Source organism: Caretta caretta, chromosome 13 (assembly GCF_965140235.1).
Source record: "Caretta caretta isolate rCarCar2 chromosome 13, rCarCar1.hap1, whole genome shotgun sequence".
In the NCBI taxonomy this organism is placed as follows: Eukaryota; Metazoa; Chordata; order Testudines; family Cheloniidae; genus Caretta; species Caretta caretta.
Genome location: NC_134218.1, coordinates 8,249,898 through 8,277,368, shown reverse-complemented (window position 1 = coordinate 8,277,368; position 27,471 = coordinate 8,249,898). Strand labels below are relative to the sequence as shown.

Genomic DNA, 27,471 nt, shown 5'->3' with positions numbered 1-27,471 from the left:
AGGGACTGTTGGCAATGCTACAGGGGCTTATTTCCTTCTCCTACACATACTTGTTGGATCTGGTCACGTGGGCCACCTGCAGTGACTGCGTTTTTCCACCACCCAGAGAACACCCAGGACCCTTGCCAGGGCCCTGAGCTCCAGCGGGGCGGATGTGACGGGGCATTCCCCCCAGGTGCAGGGGTGGTGGTCCTGGGGCCGCAGTGCTAGAACTTGGGCACACCCCATCCACCCGGGATGTTTTGCTGTTTCTCCTCCCCCAGTGCCGTCGGTATTATTGTCCATCTCAGGGCGTTTGTTCTTCCTTGTCAGCTTTGGCTGCCATTTATCTCACTACCGCTTTATTAGCTGATATACCCTGCTGCTATGGAGAAGGCAGGCAGCCGTATGAGCCCCAGATCCATGCTGAGAGCTCAGGGTATGGCACAGAGTGATATGAACTAAACCCTCCCAGCCCAGAGACTGAGCATCGCCTCTGCCCTTGATCCAGGCAGCTCCGCTCTCCCTCTGAAACAAGAGCCCCATTGTTGCTGCTTAAGCTAGTTTTCCATAGGATAACGTACAGGTGTCTTTCATTAAACCATATAGACAATCCCAAATCAGATTCCCCCCACCTCCATTTTCTTTAAACATATAAGGGACACATGGGCTTTATACAGCATTAGGACCCAAGGGCCAACACCCTATAGGGCAGGACCTGGGAACTGCGAGAGCAGGGGAACAACCTCTGTCACTTCTCAGGCTCTGAGGCTACTTCTTGGGATGCTTCCACACCTTCAAGCCAATGCACAGTCTTCAAAGACAGAAGGGGCACGGTCCAGAGTGAAGCAACTCAATTTCCCCACCCCGAGAATTGCTGTTCAAAGTAAAGCAACTAACTCTGCTAATTGCTCCTGTAGTGTCTCAAAAGGAAGCCAGTCAAAGACCTGAGTGTGGCACAAACTCCTGCTCAGTGCTGCTGTCCTTGCACACTCCAGGAGGGACTCAGGGAAATTCCAACCTTATGCACGGCAGAGTCCCTCCTTGCAATAATGGCCAAAATGAATATGCTTGTTCAGCATCGACTAGGTGGGAAGAGGAACCTGCTTGCCTGACACTGAAGGAAAACCTCTTTATGCCTCACACATTGGAAAACTTGTTCATGAACAGTTTCTCCAGGAGAAAATAAGACCCCAGTGATGCTGCCAAAGTCAGTGTGACCTGCTGAGTAAGTGCTGCTCATGCAAGCTGCAGCTTTGACTTATAGACCTGACCTTTCCAGGGATCTAGTACATTTTGCAGGAGAGCATATGTGCAGCTTCTCCCCTTTCCATCCTGATCTCTCCCCCTTCTCTTTTTGACGTGCATCCCACCCCATCATTCCTCCCTCTGCTCCCTTCCACAGCCAGCTTTCCTGCCACATGCATTGAACTGGAAAAGGGAAAACACTAGCTTTGTACAATGCAAACAACAGAACCGCCTATTATAGTCAACCTGTGCAGCGATTTAATCAATGCAGGCTGTACATGTGGGGAGAAGGGAGCCTGAGCACATTTAATTGTGCAACACGTGTTCTGCTTGTCACTTTCTTTTATCCTACAGCCAGAAACTCACAAATGGGATGTTTAACATGTATATCCCTGTTACCATTAGCTTGTCTTTGTAATTACCCCCTTGAAGTGCTTCTCCTTGTATGAAATGCCATGACATTGCGTCCTCTAAAGTCTCTGCTCCTTGTCCTGACTCCAGCACTCCACAGCAGCGCTGCATTTAAGGCCTTAATTCTCCTCTCGCAGACAGCAGCACAAGGGCCTGATCCAGCAAGGCGCAGCATCAGGCCGTAAACCGGTAGCGACTCAGTGTGGGAGTGACACCAGCATGGAATTGGTGTGCTGGAGACGAGAATCAGACCCAGAGGCACCAGCAGCGAGACTGTTTCTAACAACACCAGCTGTGCCAGCCCTGTGCCATCAAGGACAGGCATCACCAGCTCTTGTTTTCCAGTGAGGTTCTGCTCTCATCTGAGAGTGTGAAAAACACCGAGCTGTTTGTTCTGCAGGCCTTGTGTAAAACTAGTGGAAGCTCAGCTGTGTTGCTCAGGCTCCCATGGAGTTCACCTTTGCCATGATACATGGACCTCAGCTCTGTGCCCATTAATAATACTTAGAACTTCATAAGGATCTTCAAAGTGGTTTCCACATTGTTGGGAATTAGTCCCCCCCGAAGTCCCCCACGAGCTAACAAAATGTCTTTATCCCCATTTCATGGGTGGAGAGACCAAAGGAGAGCGGTTATGAGACTTGCCCAAGTTCATAGAATCATAGAATCATAGACTATCAAGGTTGGAAGGGACCTCAGGAGGTCATCTAGTCCAACCCTCTGCTCAAAGCAGGACCAATCCCCAACAGAGAACCATAGAATATCAGGGTTGGAAGGGACCTCAGGAGGTCATCTAGTCCAACCCCCTGCTCAAAGCAGGACCAATCCCCAACATAGAACCATAGAATATCAGGGTTGGAAGGGACCTCAGGAGGGAGTCACTATCAGAGCTGGGGTTCAAACACTGGGTTCTCTGGCTCCCTGTCCAAGCCTCTTCCTGCAGTCCACACGGTCTGGGATATTACTGCTTGTTGCACTTTTCAGTTAGTTCTCCTCAAAGATGTTGTTGCCGCAAGCAGGGCTGTTGTGCTCCATTTCCTTTGTAATTTCTGCTGCATCAGCCGATGCTTGGGGAGCTTTGATTTTCCTTCTTCCTCTCACTGACTTCTTATATGCTGTTAATAGGAAGAGGACCACAGGCGTTAACCACATGGCAATGGACTGTTCAGACCACTATTAATGGGATATGGTCAACAATTTCTAGGCCCAAACTATCATTTGTTTAAACCAAAATGAGGCTTAGCAAACTACAGAGGAATAGAAACCGTTTTCAGTTTTGTTTTAAACATCCACAAACGCAGGTATTTTAATGAGATTTCAATATCCCTCATGGGCTTGCGAACCTGAAAAACAGCAGCAAGAGTGGATGGGAAGAAGAAAGAGAACTCGACTCTGAAACAGAAGTGCAACTAATCGAATGAGTTTTAGGGACGGATTTTTCAGGCAGCCTCAATCCAGTCTTGCACATCCACTTTTTGAGTGCGCCACCGATAGTGTGTACGTCTCTTTTGTATGTGCCAAGCCCCCATTGGCTTCAGACTGGCAGATCTGCAATTAATTATTTGGTGTATGAGAAATTGTTTGGTGTATGAAAAACTGGGTTGTGTCCATTTTGGGGCAGATAATTCATTGCACATGCAAAAGTGAGGGGCAGAGGCTGGAAGTCTCAGCAGTGTATTATATTTAATTGTTGACATAGAGCATGTGTACAGAAAGCTGCGAGATGCCTGCCCCTGCATTTGTGTGCAAAGCCTACTTGTTGTTTGCACAGACTGGGCAATTGTGTGCAAAGAGGCATTTGCACGTGCAAAGCTTTCCTTGGATGTGTGCACACAAATGTAGCCAGGTGTGTAAGTGTTCATTTTGAATAGGTACAAATGGGTCTTGGCTCTTGGTAAATGTGGCCCTTATTTTCCATGGTGAGTCAGATGCTAAAAGGAATCAGTAAACGAGTGAAGAGAAAATTAGGGGCTGGATTTTCACAATCTGAATGTCCAAAATGTGCTCCGAACTTGTGTTCAGAGTTATCATGACGACATGTGAAAGTCAGCTATCTGCATGCACAAGTGGTCAATTCAGATGCAGCAGAGTGTACAGCCAGTCACATTGCACCCTTCAAATGAAAATCTGGCACCGGATTTTACAAAAATTTTGCCAATGTGTTTGTATCACCTGGCTGTGCAATCTGAACCCCTGACAGCAAGGCTGGACAAAGCACTGCAAACAGCCTAGCACCAGCTGGTGTCTGGATGTATGCCAGGAAATGCTCAAATACAGCGAAGATGATTGTGTATCAATAATCCCTGACCGATAGCCCTCAGAGATCTTGTCTGTCTCCAAACTCTGTACAACTTTGCCCAATCCCACGCTGCAGGATCAGGCCTTTTAAGATTCTCAGCAGCTCTGGCAGTGCCATTTCCACATCCGCCCTTGGTTTGACAAGCTTCCAAAGCTCGGCTCCGGTGTTTGTTTTTAAGAGGAGCTCCTTTATTGTTTGAGCAAGTTTTCATTTGCTGCCTCTGTAGGTATCTCAGGAAGGCCAGGGGGTGAGGTGAGAGGTGGCTGTTGCTTGTTATACAAGCCTCCTTTTAAGCTCGGGTGACAGCTGTCTATGCATTTTTCAATCGGTCAACGCCGGCCTTTCTTTTTTGACTGCACAAAGAGGGCTACTAGCAAGCCATTTATGATGGAGCAGTATTTACGGCTTGGCAGGCCTGCTGCTATAGACCTCCCCTTATTGATAATAATTTTCTGCTTACTCACCTGTAGGAAATACCGGTACAACACATTCCATTGTTAGCAAGGTGAGACCTCTACGGCCACGCTTAAAGATCAACAGCGGTTGTGTGAAAGCTTTCTCCGAATGTCAATAACGCTTTGTGGAGTATTTCGCCTAGTCTGTCAATCAGCAGTTCTTAGAATTGGCTAAACAAACACTACAGTTTACACCTATTAGCTTAGGTGTTAAGACGTGCTCTCTCAGCCACTCCTATCCCAAGCTGGCTTGGCTAACCATTAGCAAGGGCTTCCCTGTTTGTAGATACACTAGTTACCAATGTACAGTGTAGCGTGTCTTATCTTAAGGAACCAACTGTATCACCTTGGGCAAACATTTGTGTAGTGTGAAATTCACTTAGTGGGAAGCAAACGGGCCCATGGTGGGTCAAGGAATAGGGTTGCATGCCCCTTATGTATTTCTCTTAAAATGCTAATTAATCAAGTGTGGGTCATTGGAATAGTTGTATGGGGGCCTGATCCAAATCTCATAGAAGTTAAAGCACAGAACAAAGGAACAGGATGGACAATATTATCATGCCATTCTACAAATCAGGAGAACACCTGCATCTGGATACTGCGTGCAGTGCTGACATGGGTTCAGAGAAGGGCAATGAGAAGGATCAGAGGCCAGGAAAAACACCTCCGAAGTAAGACTGAAAAGGTTGGGATTGTTACCTTAGAAGGGAGACGAGTAGGAGGTGACATGATAAAAGTATATACAGGAATGAATGGTCTAGAAGGCAAAAGGCTGGGGTGGGGGGCGGATGTTGTTTGTTAAACAAGCCCCCTTTCAAGCTTAGGTGACAGCCCAAGAAGGGGGAGCAGGAGCTTCTGTTCTCCCTGTCTCATAACGCAAGAACAAGGGGACATTCAATGAAATTGAAAGGTAGCAAAGTCAAAACTGATCAGTGCATAACTAGACTGTGGAACTCATTGCCACAGGATGTCATTGAGGACAACATCTCATAAGAGTCAAAGAGGGATTGGCTGTTTATATGGACAAGAAGAATACCCAGCGTTATAACGGTTAATGCAAACAGCGAGTTTTGGAAAGGATAAAAATGTCGTGTTTCAGGGGCTAAGCCAATCTGTAACTACTAGGGATCAGGATGAGTCCTTCATGGGTGCTGATTATACCACATCTGACTGTTGTGGGGTTTTTGCACATTTCTCTGAAACATCTGGTGCTGGCCACAGTTGGACACAGGATATTGGACTAGATAGACCTCGGCTCTGATCCAGTCTGGCAATTCCTATATTCCTATGGAGCAGGCCCATACTGGCTAGTTGTAGCTAAACAACAGGGGACTTCTGATTGTCTGGCTCCATTGTATTTACTGACACTCAGCATTTGCAAACAATATCTCACCCCACTAACATTTCCATCGCTCACAGTTCCAGACCTCCAGAGACTGGAGAGGTCTGTGCCACAAGTTTGTTTGCTGCTCATGACATTCAAGAATTTTCCAAGGGAAAAATCATACAGAAAAGGAAGAAAAATAAAATGTTTCCATTCCCAGATGCCCATTTTCTCCCTTGTACTATCACCAATTAAATGTTTTTTCAAAAAAATATTTTCTCATGCCCATTTGCAGGTTCTAAAACCCTGTCCATACTCTTATTTCCCACCCATCACCATGGAATCTGGTGTGGGAAGTCCTCTCTGTATCCACAGCACCAGGCGCGGCAGTGCAAGATTTAACTCACTACACCTCTGCCTTGGCTTGGAAGGACCTCCTCTAGAGTGCAGAACCGCAGGAGCCCAGCAGGACTCCAAATCTTGTAAGCTTCGCAGGAACTTCACAGATCATGACCTTCCAGTTCCTCCAAGATCAATTACTCAAGCCCTCTCCTCTCACCACACCAGTATCCAAAACAGGGTCATGACCCTTGCTAATGTTGAGGGACATGGCTGCGATTCAGGTAGCAGGGAGATTCATATCAGTTAGCTTCAGACAATGCAAGCTGGGCTCTATTAGCAGGTCCTTCCGAGCAGGCCCTCTTTCTGCGTACCTTTTGTCCCTGGACCCTGCCCTCTTTTCCTTTTCTTTTGCAAGACCTCACCCTTGTCCTCTGTGCACAAATGTTCTCCTTCTGCATGTTCTTCTTGGTGGGTTTCATGTTCATAAGTGGCAGCCACCTAGACAAATCAGAAAACCGGTCAGTGTTTGGCTCACCGGACTCCTGATGACCCATCCTGTCGCTCTTGGATTCATTGCCATCCCCTACAGCACAGTGCTAACTTGCAATTGTTTGTGAATTTGATGCTCACAATGATCCCAGGACTTTGCCCTTCTCTAGTGTCACCCAAGGAGCTCAAAGCACTTTGCAAATATTAAACCCAAGATTGCCAAAGTGGATGATCAGCGTAATGTGCCAGAAAGGGGCCTGACTTTCAGCAAGTACTGAGCACTCACCCTTGAAAAACAGCCCCCTTTAATGTTTGCCAAGTTGAGCCCTCCCTGTAGGGTTGCCAACTTTCTAATTGCACAAAACCGAACACCCTAGCCCCGCCTCTTCCCCGAGGCCCTGCCCCCTGCTCACTACATTCCCCCTCCCTCAGTGGCTCGCTCTCCCCCACCCTCACTCACTTTCTCTGGGTTAGGGGGTTGGGGTGCAGGGGGGTGAGGGCTCCGTCTGGGGGTGCAGGCCCTGGGGTGGGTCCGGGGATGAGGTGTTTGGGGTCCAGTCTGGGGGATGGAGCAGATGGATTTGGAATGTGGGAGGGGGCTGCAGGTTGAGGCAGGGGTGTGGGGTGGGGGGGTATGGGCTCTGGGCTGGGGGTTCGGGCTCTCGGGTGGGACTGGGGATGAGCGGTTCAGGGTGCGGGAGGGGGCTCTGGGCTGGGGCAGAGGGTTGGGGGGCAGGAGAGGGGTGAGGGCTCTGGCTGGGGGTGCAGGCTCTGGGTTGGGGCCAGGGATGAGGGGTTTGGGATGCAGGAGGGGGCTCTGGGTTTGGGGGGGGCTCAGGACTGGGGCAGGAGGTTGGGGATTGGGGTTTGGGTGCTGGCTTACCGCTGGTGGCTCCCGGTCAGTGGCACAGCAGGGGGCTAAGGCAGGCTTCCTGCTTCTCCTGACTCCATGCTGTGCCCTGGAAGCAACCAGCAGCAGGTCCGGCTCCTAAGCGGAGGCACCGCAGGCAGCTCTGTGCACTGCTCTTGCCCGCAAGCTCCGCCCCCGCAGCTCCCATTGGCCGTGGTTCCTGGCCGATAGAAGTGTGGAGCCAGTGCTCGGGGTGGGGGAAGCATGCGGAGCCCCATGCCCCCCCCACCTAGGAGCCAGACCTGCTAGCTGTTTCTGGGGTGCAGCGCAGAGCCAGGACAGGCAGGGACTTACCTGCCTTAGCTCCACAGCACCGCCAACCGGACTTTTAACGGCCCGGACGGCGGTGCTGACCGGAGCTGCCAGGGTCCCTTTTTGTCCGGGTGTTCCGGTCACAAACTGGACACCTGGTCACCCTACCTCCCTGCTGTTGGTGTGTGGAGACCATTGCCTGCCATGCTGACCAATACTGTCTCATGGTTTCCTTGTGCTCCCCATCCATCTCTATCTATCTGTTGTCTCTTCTCTTATACTTAGATGTTATGCTCTTTGGGGCAGACGCTATCTTTTTGTTCTATGTTTGTACAGTGCCTAGCACAGTGGGGTCCTGGTCTGCGACTAGGGCAACTTGGCACTACAATATTATTATTATTTTAGTATTTATCTTGGCCTAACTGACTCATCCTTCAGCACCCCCCCACCTCCATTGGCACCTTCATCAGGCAGCCAAGTTTCCCATCTGGATGTTCTGTGCCTGTGCAATGAGTTGTAACTGCTGGTGCGACCATCCCACGGCAGGATTCAGGGGTCCTGCTAAACAGACCCACCTCTCTGCCAGGGAAACACCAGGTTGTGATAATGTGATATTCCCGGAAAAGTACAGCATCTTCCTCTTATCTTTGGACATGCCGTATTTCTTCATGAGGTCAATATGTTACCAGTGTTACCGAACTAGGCTAAAGGCAAGGGATACCCCTATGGTGCGAGAAAGCCTTTTGTCTCTATAAAGAGTCGTGCCGCATGTCTGGGATTTCCTCAGACAAAACCGGGCACAGGAAATGACATCAGGTATGGAATCTCCACCAGTTATTGATGGGCTGGGAACCAGGGAGTGAGGGGGGGATGGGACGGGAGAGAGATATCTGAGCATCTGATGGAGGACAAGCTGCCATCTCGGCAGGAGTGTGACTTCCTTTTATCTTAATCGTGCAGCAAAAACTGCATGAGAAAGCAAAAGCAGAACTTTTCTGCAACCCAAAGACGGCACCTGAGCCCACTCCAGCCTGGGGAAATAGTATTTGTGTTGCCTTTTTCATCTCATTTTCTATTGGAAACCGTAGCATCTCTCTGCCTTACAGGAGTAGCCTGTGCTCTTCAAAGGGGCCCAGCTCCCACAAACTTTCACCACTGAAATTCACAGCTTTAAAGAGGAACCAGACTTGGACTGCTCTTGGGGGGAGGGATAGTTCAGTGGTTTGAGCATTGGCCTGCTAAACCCAGGGTTGTGAGTTCAATCCTTGATGGGGCCATTTAGGGATTTGGGGCAAAAATTGGGGATTGGTCCTGCTTTGAGCAGGGGGTTGGACTAGATGACCTCCTGAGGTCCCTTCCAATCCTGATATTCTATGATTCTTGGTGCATGTGTCAGTCAAAGGAAGCGAACCTCGCTGTCCGATGTGTCGGGCTCATCAGAATCCTGCTTCACAGACTCTGCATCGTCTTCCTCTAGGGAAACAGAAGGGGAAGGTTAACTGATCGGCTTTGGCAGTAACAACTCCTAGCCCCCTCACAGACATCACACAGAACCATAGTCACAGCTCCGGTCACTGAGACATCAAAACGAATGACATTTCAAAATGAAAAGGCAAGAAATGCTGGCACAACTCAGAGACCAGGGGCCAAGCTCACCAGTACTCTCCGGCTGCCCAGTGCCACACAGCAGCCGTAAATACTGGCCAGGAAAGCTGGATTTATGGCTGCCTTGCATTGCTGGAGTAGAACCAAGTAACTGGAGCGTACTGGTGAGTCTGGCCCAGAGCTGAGCTAAGCAAAAGTCTGACCCAGTTATAAACTGGGTTCTAAAGCAAAGTCACCACAGTGTACATGCTGCTGAGTTTTTAGCAGGAGGCCCAAGTCCCAAGTGTGTGTGGTTTGGTGGCATAGGGGGACTGATTTTCAGAATACCAATATAAAAGAAATGACTGTGGGGAACACAATTTACAGTAAACTTCCATCAGTTGCACCCTGCTGTATCTATGTAGCAATCCCTCACTGAAGTCAATGGCCATGTCTAGATTGGGAAGAGAAGTTGTGTGATTTTTAAATACAACCTATCTTCCTAGGCTAGACAGGGCCAATGAGAATTTTGCTTGTGTACGGACTGCAGGATCAGAGCCAGAATGAACCAGAGCAGATGTTCCAAATGGTTTCAAAACAATTCCTGCAATGGACAAACTGCAAAACTGGTTGCAATGAAATCTCCACTGTAGTGAGTCTGTTCTGTGAAAAAAAACAAAACTGACTTCACTGCAAAAGGATTCCATTGTATATTGGGCCATATGTTACAAAATTCAGGCATGTAATTGCATACACCAAATGCACACCTAATGTATGCATACAATTACTGGGATTGCAGCTAACCAGGACATGCAAATGACCAAATCTAGTTGTTTGGGAGCACAGTTACCCAATCGGCACTCACAATGGCAGATTTATGGAGGTATAAAGGTTACTCACTGAAATCCAGTAGGAGTTGGGCACCTAAACTGCCCTTGGTGCCTAACCCCTAACTTCTAAGGTACATCTTACTGCTCTTTGGAGGGGAGAGTGGCTGCTGGCAACAAAGGGCCACAATTTAATTAATTGTTAATTACATTGTTAATTAAAAGGTCAAAAGAGTGAAATGCCTGCAAGCTGCCTGGAAACTATTTAAAAACACCATAATAGAGGCTCAAACTAAATGTATTCCCCAAATAAAATAATAATAAAATAAAAAATAATAAATCATAATAATTAATAATAAAAAAACAGTTCACCTGGTCCATCCCCAGTGCCTACTAAAGTATTTCATATAAACAGGATTTCCCCCCCACACCATTTTTGTGATGAGTATAGTTGTAGCTGAAGGCTCTGTATTCCATTCCCAATGTTCCCCAAAGCATTCATTCCCCCATTTGATAAGCAGCTATTTATCTTCATTGCTGGTCCAGATCATAGACCCAGTTCTGGTAGCACAAAGACGCTGGAAAATTGAAAGCTCTAACACACTTCATGGGGGAATCCTTGAATGACTTTGAGCCACTGCATGGCTCCTATGCCTCTTACCCTTCTGGCCCCTGGTATAGAGACATGCCTATTGGAAAGGGAGCATAGCCAGGGCATCTGTGCATGCTGGGTGTGATTCCTGGCTGCAGGAACAGCCTTTGGGGGTCTGTTGATGACTGACACAAAGTACAGCAGTCCTGAGGCTTCTCTGTTTTATGTCATGGAGCTGCCGATATTCGACACCTTTGACAATCAGGCCACTTCCATTTAGGCACCTAGATATGAATTGAGGAGTCTCACGTTGAGACATGCAGGTCTGAAAATTGTAGACTTGAGGAGCGGTTTTCTAAGGCATAAATGGGAGTTAAGCATCCAACTCCGCTGACTGCCATGGGAGTTTGGTGCCCAGGTGACCTTTGTGCCTTTGAAAGTCTTCCTCTTGGAATTTACAATAAAAAATTTAAAACAATTGCCTCATATTGCATGCATGTCTAGGAAGCCCTGTCCATAGACTTTCCAGTGCTAAGGAGATCAGCACACCAGACTCAAAACACTGTCTGCTCCTGCCTTCTCAAATGTTGCTTTTCCTTGGGGATTTTTACCTGTTTGAGCACCTGGTTCTCGCTTCTGTGCCCTAGGAGACACTCTCACCCTAATCTCTGAATCTGTTGCAGGATCATATGATGGTAGCTTGCCAGCGGGTTGTCCTTGTGGAGAAGGGACCTGTAACACATGGCAATAGCTGTATTAGTTACAAACCGATGGGAAGAACTGCCAATGCCTTTATTGCTAGACATGTTGCCTTCTCCTAAGGTGGTGAAAAAAACTGGTGCCCCACTCCAGCCTGGCAATGAGTATAACTGCAAAGATGCACATCTCCCCCTGGACAGCATCAGATAGGGGTTTCTGTGTATTTGTGGGACATTGCCACAGAACCTGATGTCCCCTACGCACAGATTCAGCAGGGATAGTGGCCGTCTCTCGATGCACCTTAATCCTAACCCGGAGGAATAAAACCCTGAGGCTTAGAGGGTAGTTACTTGCCATGGTCCATTCAGTCCTGGGTTTCCTCTGAGCCTGAGAGCAAGGATGCTGATCAGTGCTCATTGTGGTTGTCGTTTTGCAAGGTGAAAATCTGTCCACTAGGGACAGGACTGGCACCACCAACCTGTTTCACACGCTCTGGGCCACAGTAAGAGCCATCAGGTCAGAACTTTCAGCAATGATGCTGATGCCCATTTTAAACTGCGATCAGCCCAGCAAGCTGACTGCTGACCACAGCCTCCTTGCAGAGGAAAAACGGATGCCAATGCAAGATGTACTCACCAAAGGTGCCGCAAGGGCCTCTTGCTCTTTGGCACTGAACTGCTCAGTCTCATTGCCGATTTGCAGCGGTTTGGCCACAGGGAGCTGGCTGCAGGCTAGGTGGGAGCTCTCACGCTCTACTCTTGGCAGCGTGCTGGAGCTCTGGCCTGTCTGAAGCGTGGGGCTTTCTGGACAGATTGGACTTGGACTGTCAGCCTCACGCTGTTTGGAGGATTTGTGCCAGCTGGCAGGTTTCAGGTTTTCATTCCTTCTGCCATAATCTGACAGGTCCAGAGGTGTGTCCAGGAGACATTCTCTTGCTGCCTCTGCCTCCTCCCTTTGCTCCACATTGTCCCTGTTTATCCAAACAACTTTCCCTTCTCCAGGTTTCTCCAGGTACGACCTCTCTTCTTTGCACCCCATGGTCGCACTCAGCTGCGGGGAAAGGGGCCTTTCCTCAGGAACAGCTGGAACTGGAGTTGCATTTTGGTCGCCTTCTGTCCTGGCCCTGAATCCCTGCTGATGCTCTTGTGCCAGGAGATACTGGAGCCTCTCTCTGTGCTTAAGAAATGGAAGCCTCCCCTCCAAATGCTGGTCCCGCACGTACACCACAGCTCCAGGGAGTTCTAAAATGGCGGCCTGATCTTCCCATTCCTCCTGCAGCCTCGTTCTGTCTTCAGCCTCTCTGGCCTGTAGCAAGTGGCTTGGCAAACTATTGTCCCTATCTGCAGAAGCGCTGTTACTCCTGAGTCCAAACTGGTGCAGAGAGAAATGTTTGTTAAGGAGGCAGAGCTGCTCCTGCCTGGTGGTCAGCTGTAGAGTTCCATAGGACGAAGTGGCTTTGTGGGAATCTGGTTTGTTTGTTCTTAAGCAACTAAATGAAACAAACAAAAATCATCAAACACATCAAAGGCAAGTTTCCAGGTGGGTCACCTCACTATCACAGTGTCTGTTTTTAGCACCTGGTTTCCATGTGCTGCCACTGATTGGCCAAATACGCTGCTGATGTAAACTTGCATAGCTCTGTTGAAATCAATGGAGCTCTGGCAGTTTACACTAGCAGAAAATGATACGTTGGAGCAAAGTTTGCATGCCCACTTTTGCACACATACAATAGGTCACCCACATAGTGATTACATCTGTGCAAAATCTGCATTTGGGTGTGCAAAGCAAGTAGCTGGGTGCACAACTACGCTGTCTGCATGTCTGCAAAAATGGGTGTGCGCCTACTGGCTGTAGATGGGCCAATCAGTTGTGCACTAAAGCTTGTGTGATGACCACCATCTTGTCTGCCACACCAAGGATTGAAATAGGGACCTCCAGAAACAAGTGGCTCCAGCTTGAGCTAAAAAGCCAGGTCTCTCTAGCTGGCTCAGAGCCTCTATGGACAAAGGGGGACCTCTAACACCAGGGGGTTACACAGACACGAGCAAGTGGAGCCTGAAAATGCAGTCCAGTTGAAGATAGAGCTCTAGGCTGCCAAAACCTGACAGTTTCACATTGCTGATAGAGTCTTTCCTCCTTCCTTCAACATACTCACTTGTAGAGTTTTACAAGCCACATTTAAAGAAACCTGAGCAATGGGTGAGCTGTGCAAACTGTGTTCAGAAAACCCTGCCTATATAAATCGAGTCCCTGCTTGTGACCATTCCTCGGCATTTGGCGGTGCCTGGCTTCACAGAGAACGCATCCAAGCGAGGCGTTTGCTGGGGGGAACTTATAGTCTCTGAATGAGTCTGTAGGTCTCACTCAACCCTAATTGCCACTAAAGTTAATGGGAAGTGAGGCGCTCAGATGCTACTGTGATGAGCACCACAGAAAAGCCAGTTGGATTAGATAAGGAGCAGTGGGAATCTCTGCCCAGTGTTCATATCAAACATTTTTTTCTTTATGTGGAGATCTCTGCAATTCTCAGTGCTGGCCAATTGCAGAAGGTCAGAGATACTCTGACAGACTGTTTTCTAGGGGCCTGATTCTCCTCTCATTTGCCCTGCTGTAGATCAGGAGTAAACTCGTTAAGGTTGATGGAAGAACAACAACATAGCATAAGAACCAGGTTTTTGGTGTTTTCTGCCTGGGATAGTTGCAGAAAATAGTGGGAATCTCAAGAAAAAGTCTGTTCTTGTGAGATTTCCAGCCTGGTTTGCTGGAGTTATGAGGTTTGGAGGTCTTATCCAAGTCTAAGCTCCAAAATTTGTGAGGATTGGATCTTCCTGGTTCAAAGACCATGGTGGGGCTTATGTTCTGGCTGGAAGAACTGACTTGTGATGGAGAGAGAGAAGCAAAAAGAAAACCCACCAGTAACACAATAGCTGCTTGATACAAAGCCCTGGAAGTCAATGAGTATTCTTCCATTGATTTCAGTGGGCTCTGGATCAGGCCCAAGGAGACTATGATGTTGGAGATATATCAGTACTGAGACTATGCTACTCACGCCTCACGGCTGGGGCTGCGCTCACGCTCCAGGAACAGTGAGGTTTTTCTTGCTGGTGGTGACGTTGCTCTCCTGGCAGAGATTTTTTCAGGGAGGCATGGTCTGGAGCCAGGTCTCACCAAAGCGATGGTTCCATGCAGCTGGTTAGCTATCCTCTGGGAAGTCTAAAGGCAGAGGAGAAAAGTTTGCATGTCCAGGGCTATTGGGCTTAAAGCTCAGCTTGGTCTAAAGGGCTCTCAGAAATGATCCCCAGGTGAAAGAAGCCTAGCTGACTAGAGAACAATGACAGCAGAAAACCCTGCTTAGTAGTGGTCTTTGTTAGTGAGGCTACATTTTGTCTTATACCCATTTACATTCAAGGGGCGATAAAAATGAGTTGCTAAGTTTCCAGTGAACAGCTGAATGCTTCTTCAATACGGTGTTGGCATTTTAAATAATAATCAGCCATGTATTTCCCCAAGAAGGCTCCAATCCAATGCAGCATCATATTTTTCAGCAAGTCCTAATTTATTCCTTATTTTCCAGCTACATTGATTTACAGAGTCATGTAACTTGTCTAAGGTTAAGCCAAGAGTCAGTGGCTTAGCCAAGATCGGTCAGTTTCCCAGTCCTTTGGTCAAACTATTAGACCCTATTTGCACGAGTTTACAGAGTCCATTTGCTTCACTGGCTTATTTCCAGGGGAGGCTCCTATTCTGCGGCCAGTACAGAATAATCTTTCTGCTGTTGTAAAAAGGCTCTGAATAAGCCCTTACTCAACATTTTTGCCTACCCACTTTCCGATGACACCAGCCTCTACTGTTTATCTTCATTAACTACTCTTACAGCCCACCTGCAGCCTCACCAAAACCCCCTTCACTTGCTGTTTCATATTTATATGGAGTTCAGATCACTGGATCCAGTGCCAGTATTAAGCACGTGTGTGTCTGAGTTCCCACCATGAGACCCAGTGCTATGGCCCCTGAGCTATGGGGGCATGACGTCTGGCACTCCATCCCACTCTGGATCCCTCAGCTGAAATGCACTTTCAGTTTCAAAGGGGTGGAAAGTTAGGAAAGGTACAAGCTCAAAACAGACAGTAGCAGGGATTCCCCATCTCTCTGAAAATATCCCACAGGATAAGGCTGTGTCCAAATGTGGGCCTGCGCAATACCCCTATGGTTCAGTCCTAAGAGATTTCTCCAACTACCTATTTAAAAAGGGAGTCAGTGTGATTTGAAGAGGAATGAATGCTGTCACAGCATAATGATCAACTGCTGCTAGGCAAGTTCTGAGGCTCCTAGGGAATATAAATGTGAAAGCAAAGCTGGGATGTTGACTTTATCAGCAGGAGACACAATAGGAGATTTGTTCTCTTTCCAGTTCTGCCAGTGATGACCTTGGCAAGTCACTTCACCCCATGTGCCTCCATTTCATTCCTTGTCCCATCCCTTTCACAGCTTATCCAGCATCAGGTCCCCACGGGAATGATGCCCGACTTGACGAGGACAGCCTGACAGTGCTAAATATCCGCAGGGAACTCTTACCATTTCCAGAGCATGTGCTTCTTGGAGAACAGCACTTGAAGACATCCTACTGCCCAGAGAACGTCTTTGTCCTGCAGACTTCTCTGAAAACAAAGGCAATAGCCAGTCATTGCGAAAGCTGTGCAGAGTTCTGTTGCGGCTGCTCTACGGTTTTTCCATCTGCACGTGGTGCTGTAATGCAGCAGCCTAAAAAGTCTGGTCAACCAGTCTGATAACCTGGATATCAATCAGCAGATCGCAGCTACAAAAAGCTGGCAGGGCACCAAGTGCTTCCTAAGGAAGATTTCTATCTCTTTGGAGCCAAATTTTCTGTCAGACTCAAGCCAGCCTCTGAATGTGTAGGCTCTTTTGCATGTGCAATTGACAATGGGGGCAGGGGAGGGGTAAGGAACCAAATGCAGGAACAGGTGCTTTGTGTGTGTAAATCAGTGGCCTGGTTTGCTGTGCAAAAGGCTGCCTCCACATTAATGGGAGTGTGCCCGGTACGGGGCAGGGAGTACAATCAGCGGCATGTGTAACAGTGGGCATGTGAATAGGGAGGCCAATGCTGAAAAGGGAAGCCTTTTGTCTCTCTTTTGATTCCAGATGGAGCCCTAGGGGCTCTCTGCAAGGAGGCTGCCAGGAATAAAGGGAAAAGACTCGCACTTCCCACACATCATCTGTGATGGATGACACTGGATCACCTCAGGGGAATATTTTCCTCTAAAGCACTGCAGCTCATGTATTATTTCCATGCAATCCAGATATTATGCTCTAGATTGATGTCCATCCTGGGGTTTTGATGACTTCGGCTCTTGCTCCCATTTGATGTAATCAGAATCCTTTGCCAGAATAACTCACTGCTGCAGCCCAGTAATTGGTCCCTACACCCCCTATACTGGAGCCAGCAGTATATACCTTCTCCCAGCTGTTGGCCAGGCTGTTCATGATACCCTTCTTCTGCTTCTCTGCTAGTTGCTTTGTCTGTGCTGAGTTTCCGGCTTACTGGGGAGAGTAAAGCCAATGGTGAGTCCGGGATGGAGCTGCTTTCTCTGGGGAGGGCTCTTTGGTGCTTTGTTCTGTCACTGTTGCAGTGAAAAGGAAACAAATGAATGGAAAAAGAAATGAGATGGGAACCACAAGTTTAAAGGCTGCCCTGGTGTGAGCTCTGAGCGCCGGTGTTTCGTCTTAACGGAATGTGCAACAACTCAGGAGCCCTGGGAAACAAGGTGATGGGGCTTCCTGAGTGCTCACGGAAACATCTTCTTCCGTTTCAGCTCATCACAACTGAATTGGACGCCAAGGTTTGCTCTGAACCAATACACCATCCTGGGCCACCCAGAGCGGAGGGCAAAATGGGCAGTTTGCCCCAGGCCGTCTGTTTGAGAGAGCTCCCGAAGTGATGGAGGAGTGGCCAGGCCAAATTTGAGTGAGAGTCATTGTGACTTGGCACACGGGGTTGCAGTGCCACTCGAGTTTGGCACCTGCCATCAACTTGCCCTCCCCGGCCAGTCCCAGATTCCTCTGTCACCGCCATTAGCCTCATCATGCTGGGCTTGAGGAGACCTACCAGGCCAAGAGTCTGGTGGTAGGAGCAGGGTCAAGTGTTGGGGACACCACTCACAACAGTGCTGGAGCTCAGGGAGAGGTGGGACCAGGAGTGGCCACCGCCTGAACACAGGGCAGTCTCCCCATCCGCACAGGGAAGGCAGTGACCCCACACACCTGGGCTTTCTCTGTCCTTCCATCCCCTCCCCTCTTCTTCAACTCTTTCATATCAATGGCAATGTTTTTGGAAGGGTGTGGGGGGTGTGTGTCTCAGTTTCAGATTTTGCCCTAGGCACCCCAAAACCCCTGTGCAGCCCTGACACCTTCTCAAAGCAGAACTCAGTCGAAGCAGCTGAGTTTCCTCTTAGTCTGCTGTGCAAAATTTCACAGGAAGCCATGACATTGGTGTGAATTCAATGCAGACTAACGACTGGCCCGTATGCTCTCAAAGTTCTGTGACAAACTTGGTAACTCTGGCAGGGGTTTCAGTTTAGCCATATAAGGCCCCAATGCAGGGAGGTTTTGCAACAAACTTTTGCACAGCTCTAGTTCAGTAAGTCAAGCTAGTTCCAGGTCTAGAAACCTCTGCAGTCATTTGAGAGATGCTAGATACGAGAATTTGTGTTAAACTGAGGAAACGTTTGGGTTCCAAAGCAAGAATGTTTCTCTACTGATCTCTTTGTGATAATTTCTATGGACTTTAAACCCCTAAGGAATGAGCTGATTTGTATATGTTGGCTAACCTGACATGTTACTTGGGTTTCACCAAAGTGCTCTGCTAGGTTACTACTTATAGCAAACATCCTCTCCCCTCCTAATCCCTCTTGATTCTCTTTCTCACAGTTCATTTTCCCATGTGAAATGTGATCCATTCCCTGCAGATCCACGTTAATGGATCAGCATTCTGCCTTTGCCCAATGTCCCAATGGCTTTGCCAAGAGGTGTTAGATCTAGATAGGTATCTCTACAGATTTACTCAGTGCGTGAACGGTGATGAAGCTGGTGATAATAAAAACGAAGAGTTAAATCCTGCCCCCATTGAACTCAATGACAAAACTCCCATTTCACATCAGTGGGGCCAGGATTTCACCCCACATAATTAGTATGTTACAGAAGTGCACTTTGTGTAACGAGTGCCATTTAGTCCTCACGTCTCAGAGACAAGGGGTTCAGCATACACTTGCAGTCAGAGTAGGGGTTCTCTCTCCCATTCACTAGTGGGGCAATCGCTATTTAGTCAAAGAACCAGACTAAAGGGGAGCCAGGGTCAGGAAACTCCCTGAACTTTCCATGATCTCCCTCCCCATTTCACTCCATGACATCACCAGTGCCAAGCACCAATCCTGCCTGGTTCCAATGAGGCTGAAGATGAAGGGGCCTCTATTATATGCAGGTGGACTGATGGGTGAGGGAAGGAACCAGAAGCTCATACTAGGAAGTTGGAATAAAAACAGTGATGAAGACTGTACAGGCATCTCCACTTCTTTGGCCAGGAGGTTCTCATGCTGGGCTGGTTCAACTGTGATCAGGGGAGTGCCAGGGTCCCCGGGGAACCACCTGGCCAGCCCTACACCACCCAATGAATGAAACCCAGAACAGAGCTTACTCCAGGCTTCGTAGCCTCTTCAGTTCTTCCTTCAGGTTTTTATTTTCCTCCTTCAGCCTGTTCATTTCATTAGCTGCAGAGAGAGACAGTGAGTGCAGCAGGTTAGGGATCAGACATGGATTTAGCTGGGCAAGATGCTGGGAGATGAATGCTGCCCTGCGGAGACAGCCTTGGATGGGCAGGATTATGATGAGCATTTAAAAAACCCCAACGGATTCCAAATAGAGGTGCCAGCTTTACAACAAGGCACAGATCGGCCATGACTGCAGGGCAGTTGGTGAAATCGCTCCTGCCACCCGCCATCGAAATTTTAACCCCTCCAGAGATGAAATGCCAGGCTCTCTGCAGCTGAAGTGGCTCCAAAGGGCCAGTGCGCAAGTTCTCAGCATCCCTCCAACAAGGCCTCTTCAAAACGCTGTTTAAGGTCAAGCGCTTGCAGATTTTTTCCTCCCCATTAGAAATGTGCATAGCGAGCATTCCAGCACCCTGTGGCAAAGGTGGGAATTTCTACCTTAAATACCGAGCAACATGAACTTCCCTGCTGTACTAGACCTGGCTGTTCATTGCCCTCCGTCTCTCCCTACTGGAGCATTACAAGAGACACAAACTAAAATGCTGGTGTCTGCCTTCGGGTACACATTATTATCCACATTGATGTCACAGCTGGGAGTCATAACTCTTGAAGGCAGCATGCCCTCTGAGAATGGCCTTAGAGCATCCGTCAGCGAGTCTGGCTCTATAATGTCTCTCCTGCAAGCATCATCTTCAGGAGATGATCCTTCCAGGAACGGGCAGTAACTAGGAAATGCAGGTTGAACCCTATTAGTAAACAGCATCTCCTCTCCATCAGAGCACCTGATACCCCCCAGGAGCTGACCCTCATACTGATGGCACCCTTCGCTGTAAACTACAGGTACCTGCCTCTTTGCAATGGTAGTTAAGGCATGTGCTTGCTGTATAACGTGGGTATGAAAGTATGTGAAGTATGATAAGGAATTCCTCGGAGTTTACTCTGGGTGGGTCTTTGGGATGAGAACTTAAAACAGAGACCTGCTTTGTCTACCAGGACATTAAGAGCCAGATTTCCAAAGGAGTCTCAACTCCCTTTCCCTCTCCCAAAGAACTCTGGGATCTTTAGGGTGAAAAGTGCTTCTTCTGATTGCTACAAGCCAAGTGGCAATGAAGGGTAGAGGGGACAGACAGCTACAGTGCAAAGGAGATATATGACCAACCAGTGCCTGGCTTTTACATCTCTGTGTGAAAGTGACACTTGAGGTACAGGGTGCGAGGAAGATCAAACTCATAATGAAGAAATAAACACACAGTTGCTGACACTGTTCTCTTTCTTCCAAAGGCAAAGCAAAACAAAATACCAAAATCCCCAGGGATAGTCAAAGACAGAGAGAAAAATACCCTTGGTTTGTGCAGTGCTCAGGTGCTGCCAAAGACTCAGGAGAAGATTAATCGTACGTGTTCCTTGATTTTCCTTTACCAGTGCAGAGCTGCTGCTGTATATTTCCTGTGTATTGTCCAGAGTGTTGCTTCTACCTTGCCAAATGGATCTTTTTATAAGTGGCTGATGTTGCCCGGCCCATATGCACATGCTGTAGCAAAGTCCTGTGTTGCAATCTCTTGGGTAAAATCTCTAGTGTTTATAGGAAATGTTGATTTTCCTAGGCCCAGATGTTCAGATCTGCACCCCCCGACATGTGCCCATTGGACATGTGCCCCCGGATTGCACATATGATTGTGCCCGAATGATCAGCAGACACTTAAGGTGCAAAAGTGCAAAATGCCAGCAGGGCAAAGCTGAAGGTCTATTTGGCCGCTATACTTACTGAGGATGAAGATGTGCTGGAGACTCTGGAAATGGGAGTTCTCATACTCATTCTGCTTCTTCTTGGCGAGCTCCTGGGCAACCATGCATCTGTCACAGAGACCTGCTCTCAACCTTAACAAAAAACCCCAGAGCCAAGAAGCTAAGTTATCCATACATGGCTATACAAGCAAATGAAACCAAACCCCACCTGCACTTGGGAGGCAGATCTACAGCATCAGGACAAGGTCGAAATCTGGCTTTCATTACACCATGACAGTGACATGCTGGGCAAAAATCCACTTCTACTTTAGTGAGCTTTTGGACACAGCGTGTAGAGATACACAATTCTTCCCTATGGCAATCAGGTGGAGATATGAATTTTCAAAGCTGATAGTAACACAAGTGAAAGAAGTTTCGATAAACTCCATGGCCCAGATTCTGCTCAGGGTTACATAGGATCATAGAAATATAGGGCTGAAAGGACCTCAAAAGATCATCTAGTCCATCCCCCTGTGCTGAGTCAGGAACAAGTAAACCTAGACCAACTCTGACAGGCGTTTGTCCAACCTGTTCTTATAAACCACCAGTGAGGGGGATTCCACAACCTCCCTTGGAAGCCTATTCCAGCACTTAACTACCCTTATAGTTAAAAAGTTTTCCCTAATATCTATCCTAAATCTCCCTTGCTGTAGAGGTTTCAGAGGAACAGCCGTGTTAGTCTGTATTCGCAAAAAGAAAAGGAGTACTTGTGGCACCTTAGAGACTAACCAATTTATTTGAGCATGAGCTTTCGTGAGCTACAGCTCACTTCATCAGCTGTAGCTCACGAAAGCTCATGCTCAAATAAATTGGTTAGTCTCTAAGGTGCCACAAGTACTCCTTTTCTCCTTGCTGTAGAGTAAGCCCATTACTTAGGAACATAAGAACAGCCATACTGGGTCAGAGCAATGGTCCATCTAGCCCAGTATCCTGTCTTCTGTCAGTGGCTGGTGCCAGATGCTTCAGAGGGAACAGAACAGGGAATTATCGAGTGATCCATCCCCTGTCACTCAGTCCCACCTCCTGGCAGTCAGAGGTTTAGGGACACTGATAGTATCGGGTTGCTTCCCTGACCATCTTGGCTAATAGCCTCCATGAACTTATTTAATTCTTTTGTGAACCCAGTTATACTTTTGACCTTCACAACATTCCCTGGCAATGAGTTCCACAGGTTGACTGCGCATTGTGTGAAGAAGTATTTCCTTATGTTTGTTTTAAATCTGCTGCCTATTAATTTCATTAGATGACCCTGGTTTGTGTTTTATATGAAGGGGTAAATAACACTTCCTTATTCACTTTTCCTACACCATTCATGATTTCATAGGCCTCTATCATATCCCTGTATCATATCCCTAGTCATCTCTTGTCTAACCTGAAGAGTCCCTGTCTTTTTAATCTCTCCTCATATGGAAATTGTTCTATACCCCTAGTCATTTTTGTTCCTCTTCTCTGTACTTTTGTCCAGTTCTAATATATCTTTTTTTGAGAGAGGCAACCAGAACTGCACGCAGTAGTCAAAGTGTGGGCATACCGCAGATTTATTAGCTATCTTCCAGTGATCTGGTACAGAGGCTGATTTAACCAATAGGCTACATACCACACATAGTTCTGCAATTTCATATTTGAGTTCCTTCAGAACTCTTCGGTGAATACCATCTGGTCATGGTGACTTATTACTTCTTGGCCTACCTTCAGCAGACATGGAGAACAATTGATCACTGTTGTCCTTATAACAGCCCTTAGCATATTTGAAGCCCCCCTTCAGTCAAGACTAAACATGCCCCCTTTTTTTAACCTTTCCCTATAAGTCAGGTTTTCTAAACCCTTTTATCATTTTTGTTGCTTTCCTCTAGATTCTCTCCAATTTGTCAGATGTGACACCCAAAGCTGGACAGCGTAGTCCAGCTGAGGTCTCACCAATGTCAAGAAGAGTGGGACAATTACCTCCTGTGTACTACACACGGCACGCCTGTTAATCACATCACTGCAAATGCAACAACTCCCTTAATTTCAATGGATTTACTGCATTTACACTGGTGTAACTGAGAGCAGAGTCTGGCCCGATGGGTTCTCAATTTGCTAACACTAGTTAGTGAGAAAAAAAGGTTTCTGTGCTATATTCCACTCATTGCAAAGACACTGAAAAGCAAGCTCTGTGTAGGCATGTGTACTATTGGGCATAAAACAGCATTAGGTCTCCCAATCAATCAATCAATCAATCAAACACCTCTTACCTGTTTTCTAACACTTTTACATTTTCTTTAAGGACCTTCTGCTGTTCCCTTAGCTGGTGGTTTTTAGCAAACAGCTCTTCAATTCTCTGTGCATCTCTAATTCAGGAGAGAGCATGGGACAAAACAAGAAGGTCATTGGATTTGCCCCAAGTATCTGCTGCTTTCTTCTCAATGTACTGTCAGCAGGCAGGATTTATACACTAGCCCAGTCATGCCACACACACTATTTCTATTACTAAACTACTATTGCTTTGTGTAGCAGTAAGTGCATTGGATGGATGGGGATATAAATATATTAAATGCTGGCACCAGAGCAATTTGGTGGAAGGTTAACAATTCCCATTAGATAAACAGGATGGAACACAAAAGGGTACAGACTCCTCTGAGCTCAAAAATGGATGAACCAGAAGGACACTGATGACAGACTCTTAACAACAGGGGATGGCATCTGACTTAAAGCCCAGGGATACATGATGAAAACTTCAATAGGATAGAGGTCTTGGATACCACTGCTTTGTCAGTCACTTCCATATATTTAGGCTTGGAAGGAATAGATTTTTATTGGTGAATGCTGATAAATGTCAATTTCACTGTACACACAAACCAATGAAAAAATATTTCCATTGACAATAATCAAAATTTACAGATAGGCAAGGTAAAAAAATGCCTCTTGAGAATATATTATAATTTTATTTAAGACTATTGACGTTGTATATTTTGGCATGTGATGTTGACAATTTGTGTTTTTTGAATATCGTCTACGGTCATAAAATCATTATTGCCTGACACTCCCCTCATAATTTCCTGCAACTGTGAAAATTTAAATTGGTACAAATCAGAAAAAAATGCTTAAAACCATAATTCTTCACAACTTTAAAATTTAAATTGATAAAAATAAAAGAAATGCTTAAAGTAAACCTTGATATTATCCATCAAAATTATTTAAAAAAATCGAATACAGCCCAGCCTATATATATTGCATTACAACACCACCAACCCCGTACCCTCAACCCAAACCTATACGTGCACCTTAAGGTTACAAAGTCACACACTCAAAAGTTAGGAAATGTCAGACTTGGGGTAGGGTGGGAGAAGAATATCTCTGGCTTAATCTGATTGAATGTGTTGCAAAGAGTATTTAAACTCTTATGCCACACCAGGGCAGGAGGCTCAGAAGAGGACCTTTATGTGCCCCACAGTATCCACAAAGTCTTGATCAATTCTGAGTGGACAGCTTGGTAAGTCTGAACTGCCCCTGCTAGGTGGGTGATTCAAGACCTTTCCAGGGTAAGGACACTGCTGATTGCTTTACGGATTAAATTAAAAGAAGATAGTGAGTTTGCTTTCGGTCTTGCCTTCTTGTTTCAGTTTGTGGGTTTTTAACAGATGTTAAGGGTGCCAACAGCCTAGGGCAGATGCCTTCAATGTTATGAGTAAATAGTGCAGCCCTTCCCCATCCCTCCAACAGAATTTTACCACCACAGCCTGGAGTAGAGAACCAAACTTGCTTTACTCACCGACACTTCTCTGTTGTCAGCTCTGTTAGCTTTGTTTGCAGTCCTGGAATAATTAATGAAGGCTCAGGAGATGGGTATTTATTGCAAATTACGTGACAGTTCAGAAACAGAATGTACTATCATAACTTTTAGCAGACCATGGCAACTTAAAAGGAAACTGTTAGTTTAAAAATCTCATTTCTGAAAAACAAGGTTCCCTGCCCATGTTGTTAGTTTATTTCCTTTTCACCATTTACTATTTTTGCATTCCCCTCTGCTGGGACGATGAAAACAGTCTAGTAAGTTTTACTTTTATTTCTAGTTAGTTACAAAACCTAATTCTCACTAGAGCTGGGCAAAATATTTTCAGTGCAGAGTAAAAAAAAAAAAATTGCATTTTTCAGGTCACTGAATTCTGGGTTGAATTTGGCAAATAGTTTTGGCCAAAAAAATTGTTTACGAACAAAACAAAACATTTAGATGTTTCCTTTAGAAATTGAGCTATATTTATGTATTAAACCAAAACAAAACAGGGCAATAAACACTCCAAAATGAAACCAAATGAAAATCGGAAAAAAATCATTTTGTTTCATTTTCTTTTTTCCTTTTTTCCGTTTCATTTTGGATGCTTTTCACTCTGAACCGATTTTTTTGTTTGGCTGCTGAACCAAAAAATCAATGGTTCACTCAGCTCTAGTTCTCATGCTAGAACAATTTCTGCACGCTTTGGTTGCAAACCATGTTGGCAATATTTATAGCCCAACTAGTATTCTTTCCCTCAATTGATCTGCAGACAATTATACAATATCTAAATTTGGGGTCTGAGTTGCTTAAGAGTATCCTTTAAAACAGTGGTTCTCAACCAAGGGTACACGTACCCCTGGAGGTACGCAGACGTCTTTCAGATGTACATCAACTTATATAGATATTTGCCTAGTTTTTTACAACAGGCTACATAAATAGCACTAGCGAAGTCAGTACAAACGAAAATTTAGTACAGACAACTTGTTTATAGTGCTCCATATACTGTACGCTGAAATGTAAGTACAATATTTATATTCCAATTGCTTTATTTTATAATTATATGGTAAAAATGAGAAGTAAGCAATTTTTCAGTAATAGCATGCTGTGAAACTTTTGTATTTTTATGTCTGATTTTGTAAGCAAGGAGTTTTTAAGTGAGGTGAAACTTGGAGGTATGCAAGACAAATCAGACTCCTGAAAGGGCAACAGTAGTCTGGAGAGGTTGAGAGGTTTAAAACATCACAGGGTGTAGAATTACAGAGGGTGAGACTGTATTTATAACCCAGGATAGTGTAAAATATAACACATAGGTTGACAACCTTCGGCATGCGGCCCATCAGCTTTCCGCAGCTCCCATTGGCCAGGAATGGCCAACTGTGGCCACTGGGAGCTCCGGGGGGCTGTGCCTGCGGACAGTCAAAGTAAACAAAATGTCTCGCGGCCCGCCAGCAGATTACCCTGATGGGCCATGTGCCGAAGATTGCAGAACCCTGATATAACAGTTTTATCCAGAAAGTTGATGCTGGAAATGCTTTATACCAGGAGAATGGGAAGTAGTAGTATGCATTTTCTTTCCTTAGTGGCCTGGCTTCTAATAATGTACAAGTTGTTAATGCTTTAAAGAAACAAACTATCCATCCTCACTCTAAATTTTACTGTAACAAAGACTTCTCACCCCTGCTAATTCTGAGCTATATTCAGGATGGATTTTTGCTTCTTTCCTCTTCCTCTTTGATCATTTACTATTCAAATGAGTGTCCAATGACTGCCTCACCTGAAGTCAGATATCAGTGTCCTAATAGGTAAATTACTTCCCATTTACACTCGCCTGCCAACTCCTTATTTATTACCCTTATTATTATTGTTATCCTAGACCAGTTTGGTGGCCCAGCTGATAACATCTAGTGCTTCCAACATAGGACATTCAGACAACACAGACCACAAAGCAGGAGGGGAATAGGAGTAGGATCCTCAGTGCTGTGTTTTGCTTGGGTGGGAGTATTTTAGGAAAGATTCATTCTGCACTGCTTTGAGCACCCCCCTCTCACCTCCCAAATGGCTGGTGAGGGAAGTATAATTGCATCATACCATGTTGAAAGGACTCCAGCGGACAGGGAAATCAGACAGCATAAAAATAACAGTTGCCATGAGTTTCTTTTTGTGGTATGAAGTGTTGCTGATTTCCACACTAAACCTTATGTTCTGTAAGGCTCCCAGGGCTCCATCTGGTACCCTTGTCATCCAGGCTATTTTAGTAGTGCTTAGATATTGGCATCAAACCCCCAAGGTGCTCAGATTTGCATCCGGAAACATCGAAACCCTAGAGCTTCCTGAAGACCAAGTGGCATGGCACCCACACCACCAGCCTCTTCGTTTTCTAGAGGCCCATGATCTGATCCTGCCTCTGTGCCTCCCACTGACCCCGAGAAATGACACTTCAGCTGAGCTGCGGGTTCCTTTCCCAGGCTCTCTAATTGGCAGACACACCTCCCCAGCTCAGGTTAATTGGAGCTAAACAGCAGGGTTTTCACTCTTAGCTTTAAAAAAGAAATTGACTTTTGCCTCTCTACAGCAACGATCCCGAGTTTCTTCTTACCTAGGACCTCTTTCTCATGGATTTCCTTGAGCTTATTCAAGAAGTCTGCAAAACTTTCTGTGGCCATGATCAGGGTCTTCCCACATGCCTTGGGGGTATGTGAATCTTCTGCTTCCCATTCAAAGTTGTTGGTTTTCTTATTGT

At 46.5% G+C, this 27,471-nt stretch overlaps 1 protein-coding gene across 1 annotated transcript; it reads right to left on the bottom strand.

Annotated features, from left to right (window-relative positions):
- Positions 1-2,473: 2,473 nt before the first annotated feature.
- RBBP8NL (RBBP8 N-terminal like) lies at positions 2,474-27,471 on the bottom strand. Its single transcript, XM_075118545.1, has 13 exons — positions 27,328-27,471; positions 24,729-24,771; positions 23,212-23,307; positions 20,958-21,070; positions 19,120-19,192; positions 16,884-17,050; positions 15,987-16,069; positions 14,461-14,624; positions 12,048-12,900; positions 11,324-11,444; positions 9,121-9,182; positions 6,430-6,556; positions 2,474-2,753 (listed from the first exon to the last, which is right to left on the bottom strand). The coding sequence occupies exons 1-13, from the start codon at positions 27,392-27,394 to the stop codon at positions 2,623-2,625; spliced, it is 2,100 nt and encodes a 699-aa protein (XP_074974646.1). The 5' UTR covers positions 27,395-27,471; the 3' UTR covers positions 2,474-2,622.

Bases quoted from the DNA above. Each gene is read 5' to 3' on its own strand.
- RBBP8NL (XM_075118545.1), bottom strand. From the start codon at position 27,394: ATGGCCACAGAAAGTTTTGCAGACTTCTTGAATAAGCTCAAGGAAATC. The intron at 14,625-15,986 runs GTAAGAGTTCCC...CTCTGCCTTTAG, and splicing joins AAGCACATGCTCTGGAAATG to ACTTCCCAGAGGATAGCTAA. The intron at 12,901-14,460 runs GTGAGTAGCATA...TGTTTCATTTAG, and splicing joins CGCAGCCCCAGCCGTGAGGC to TTGCTTAAGAACAAACAAAC.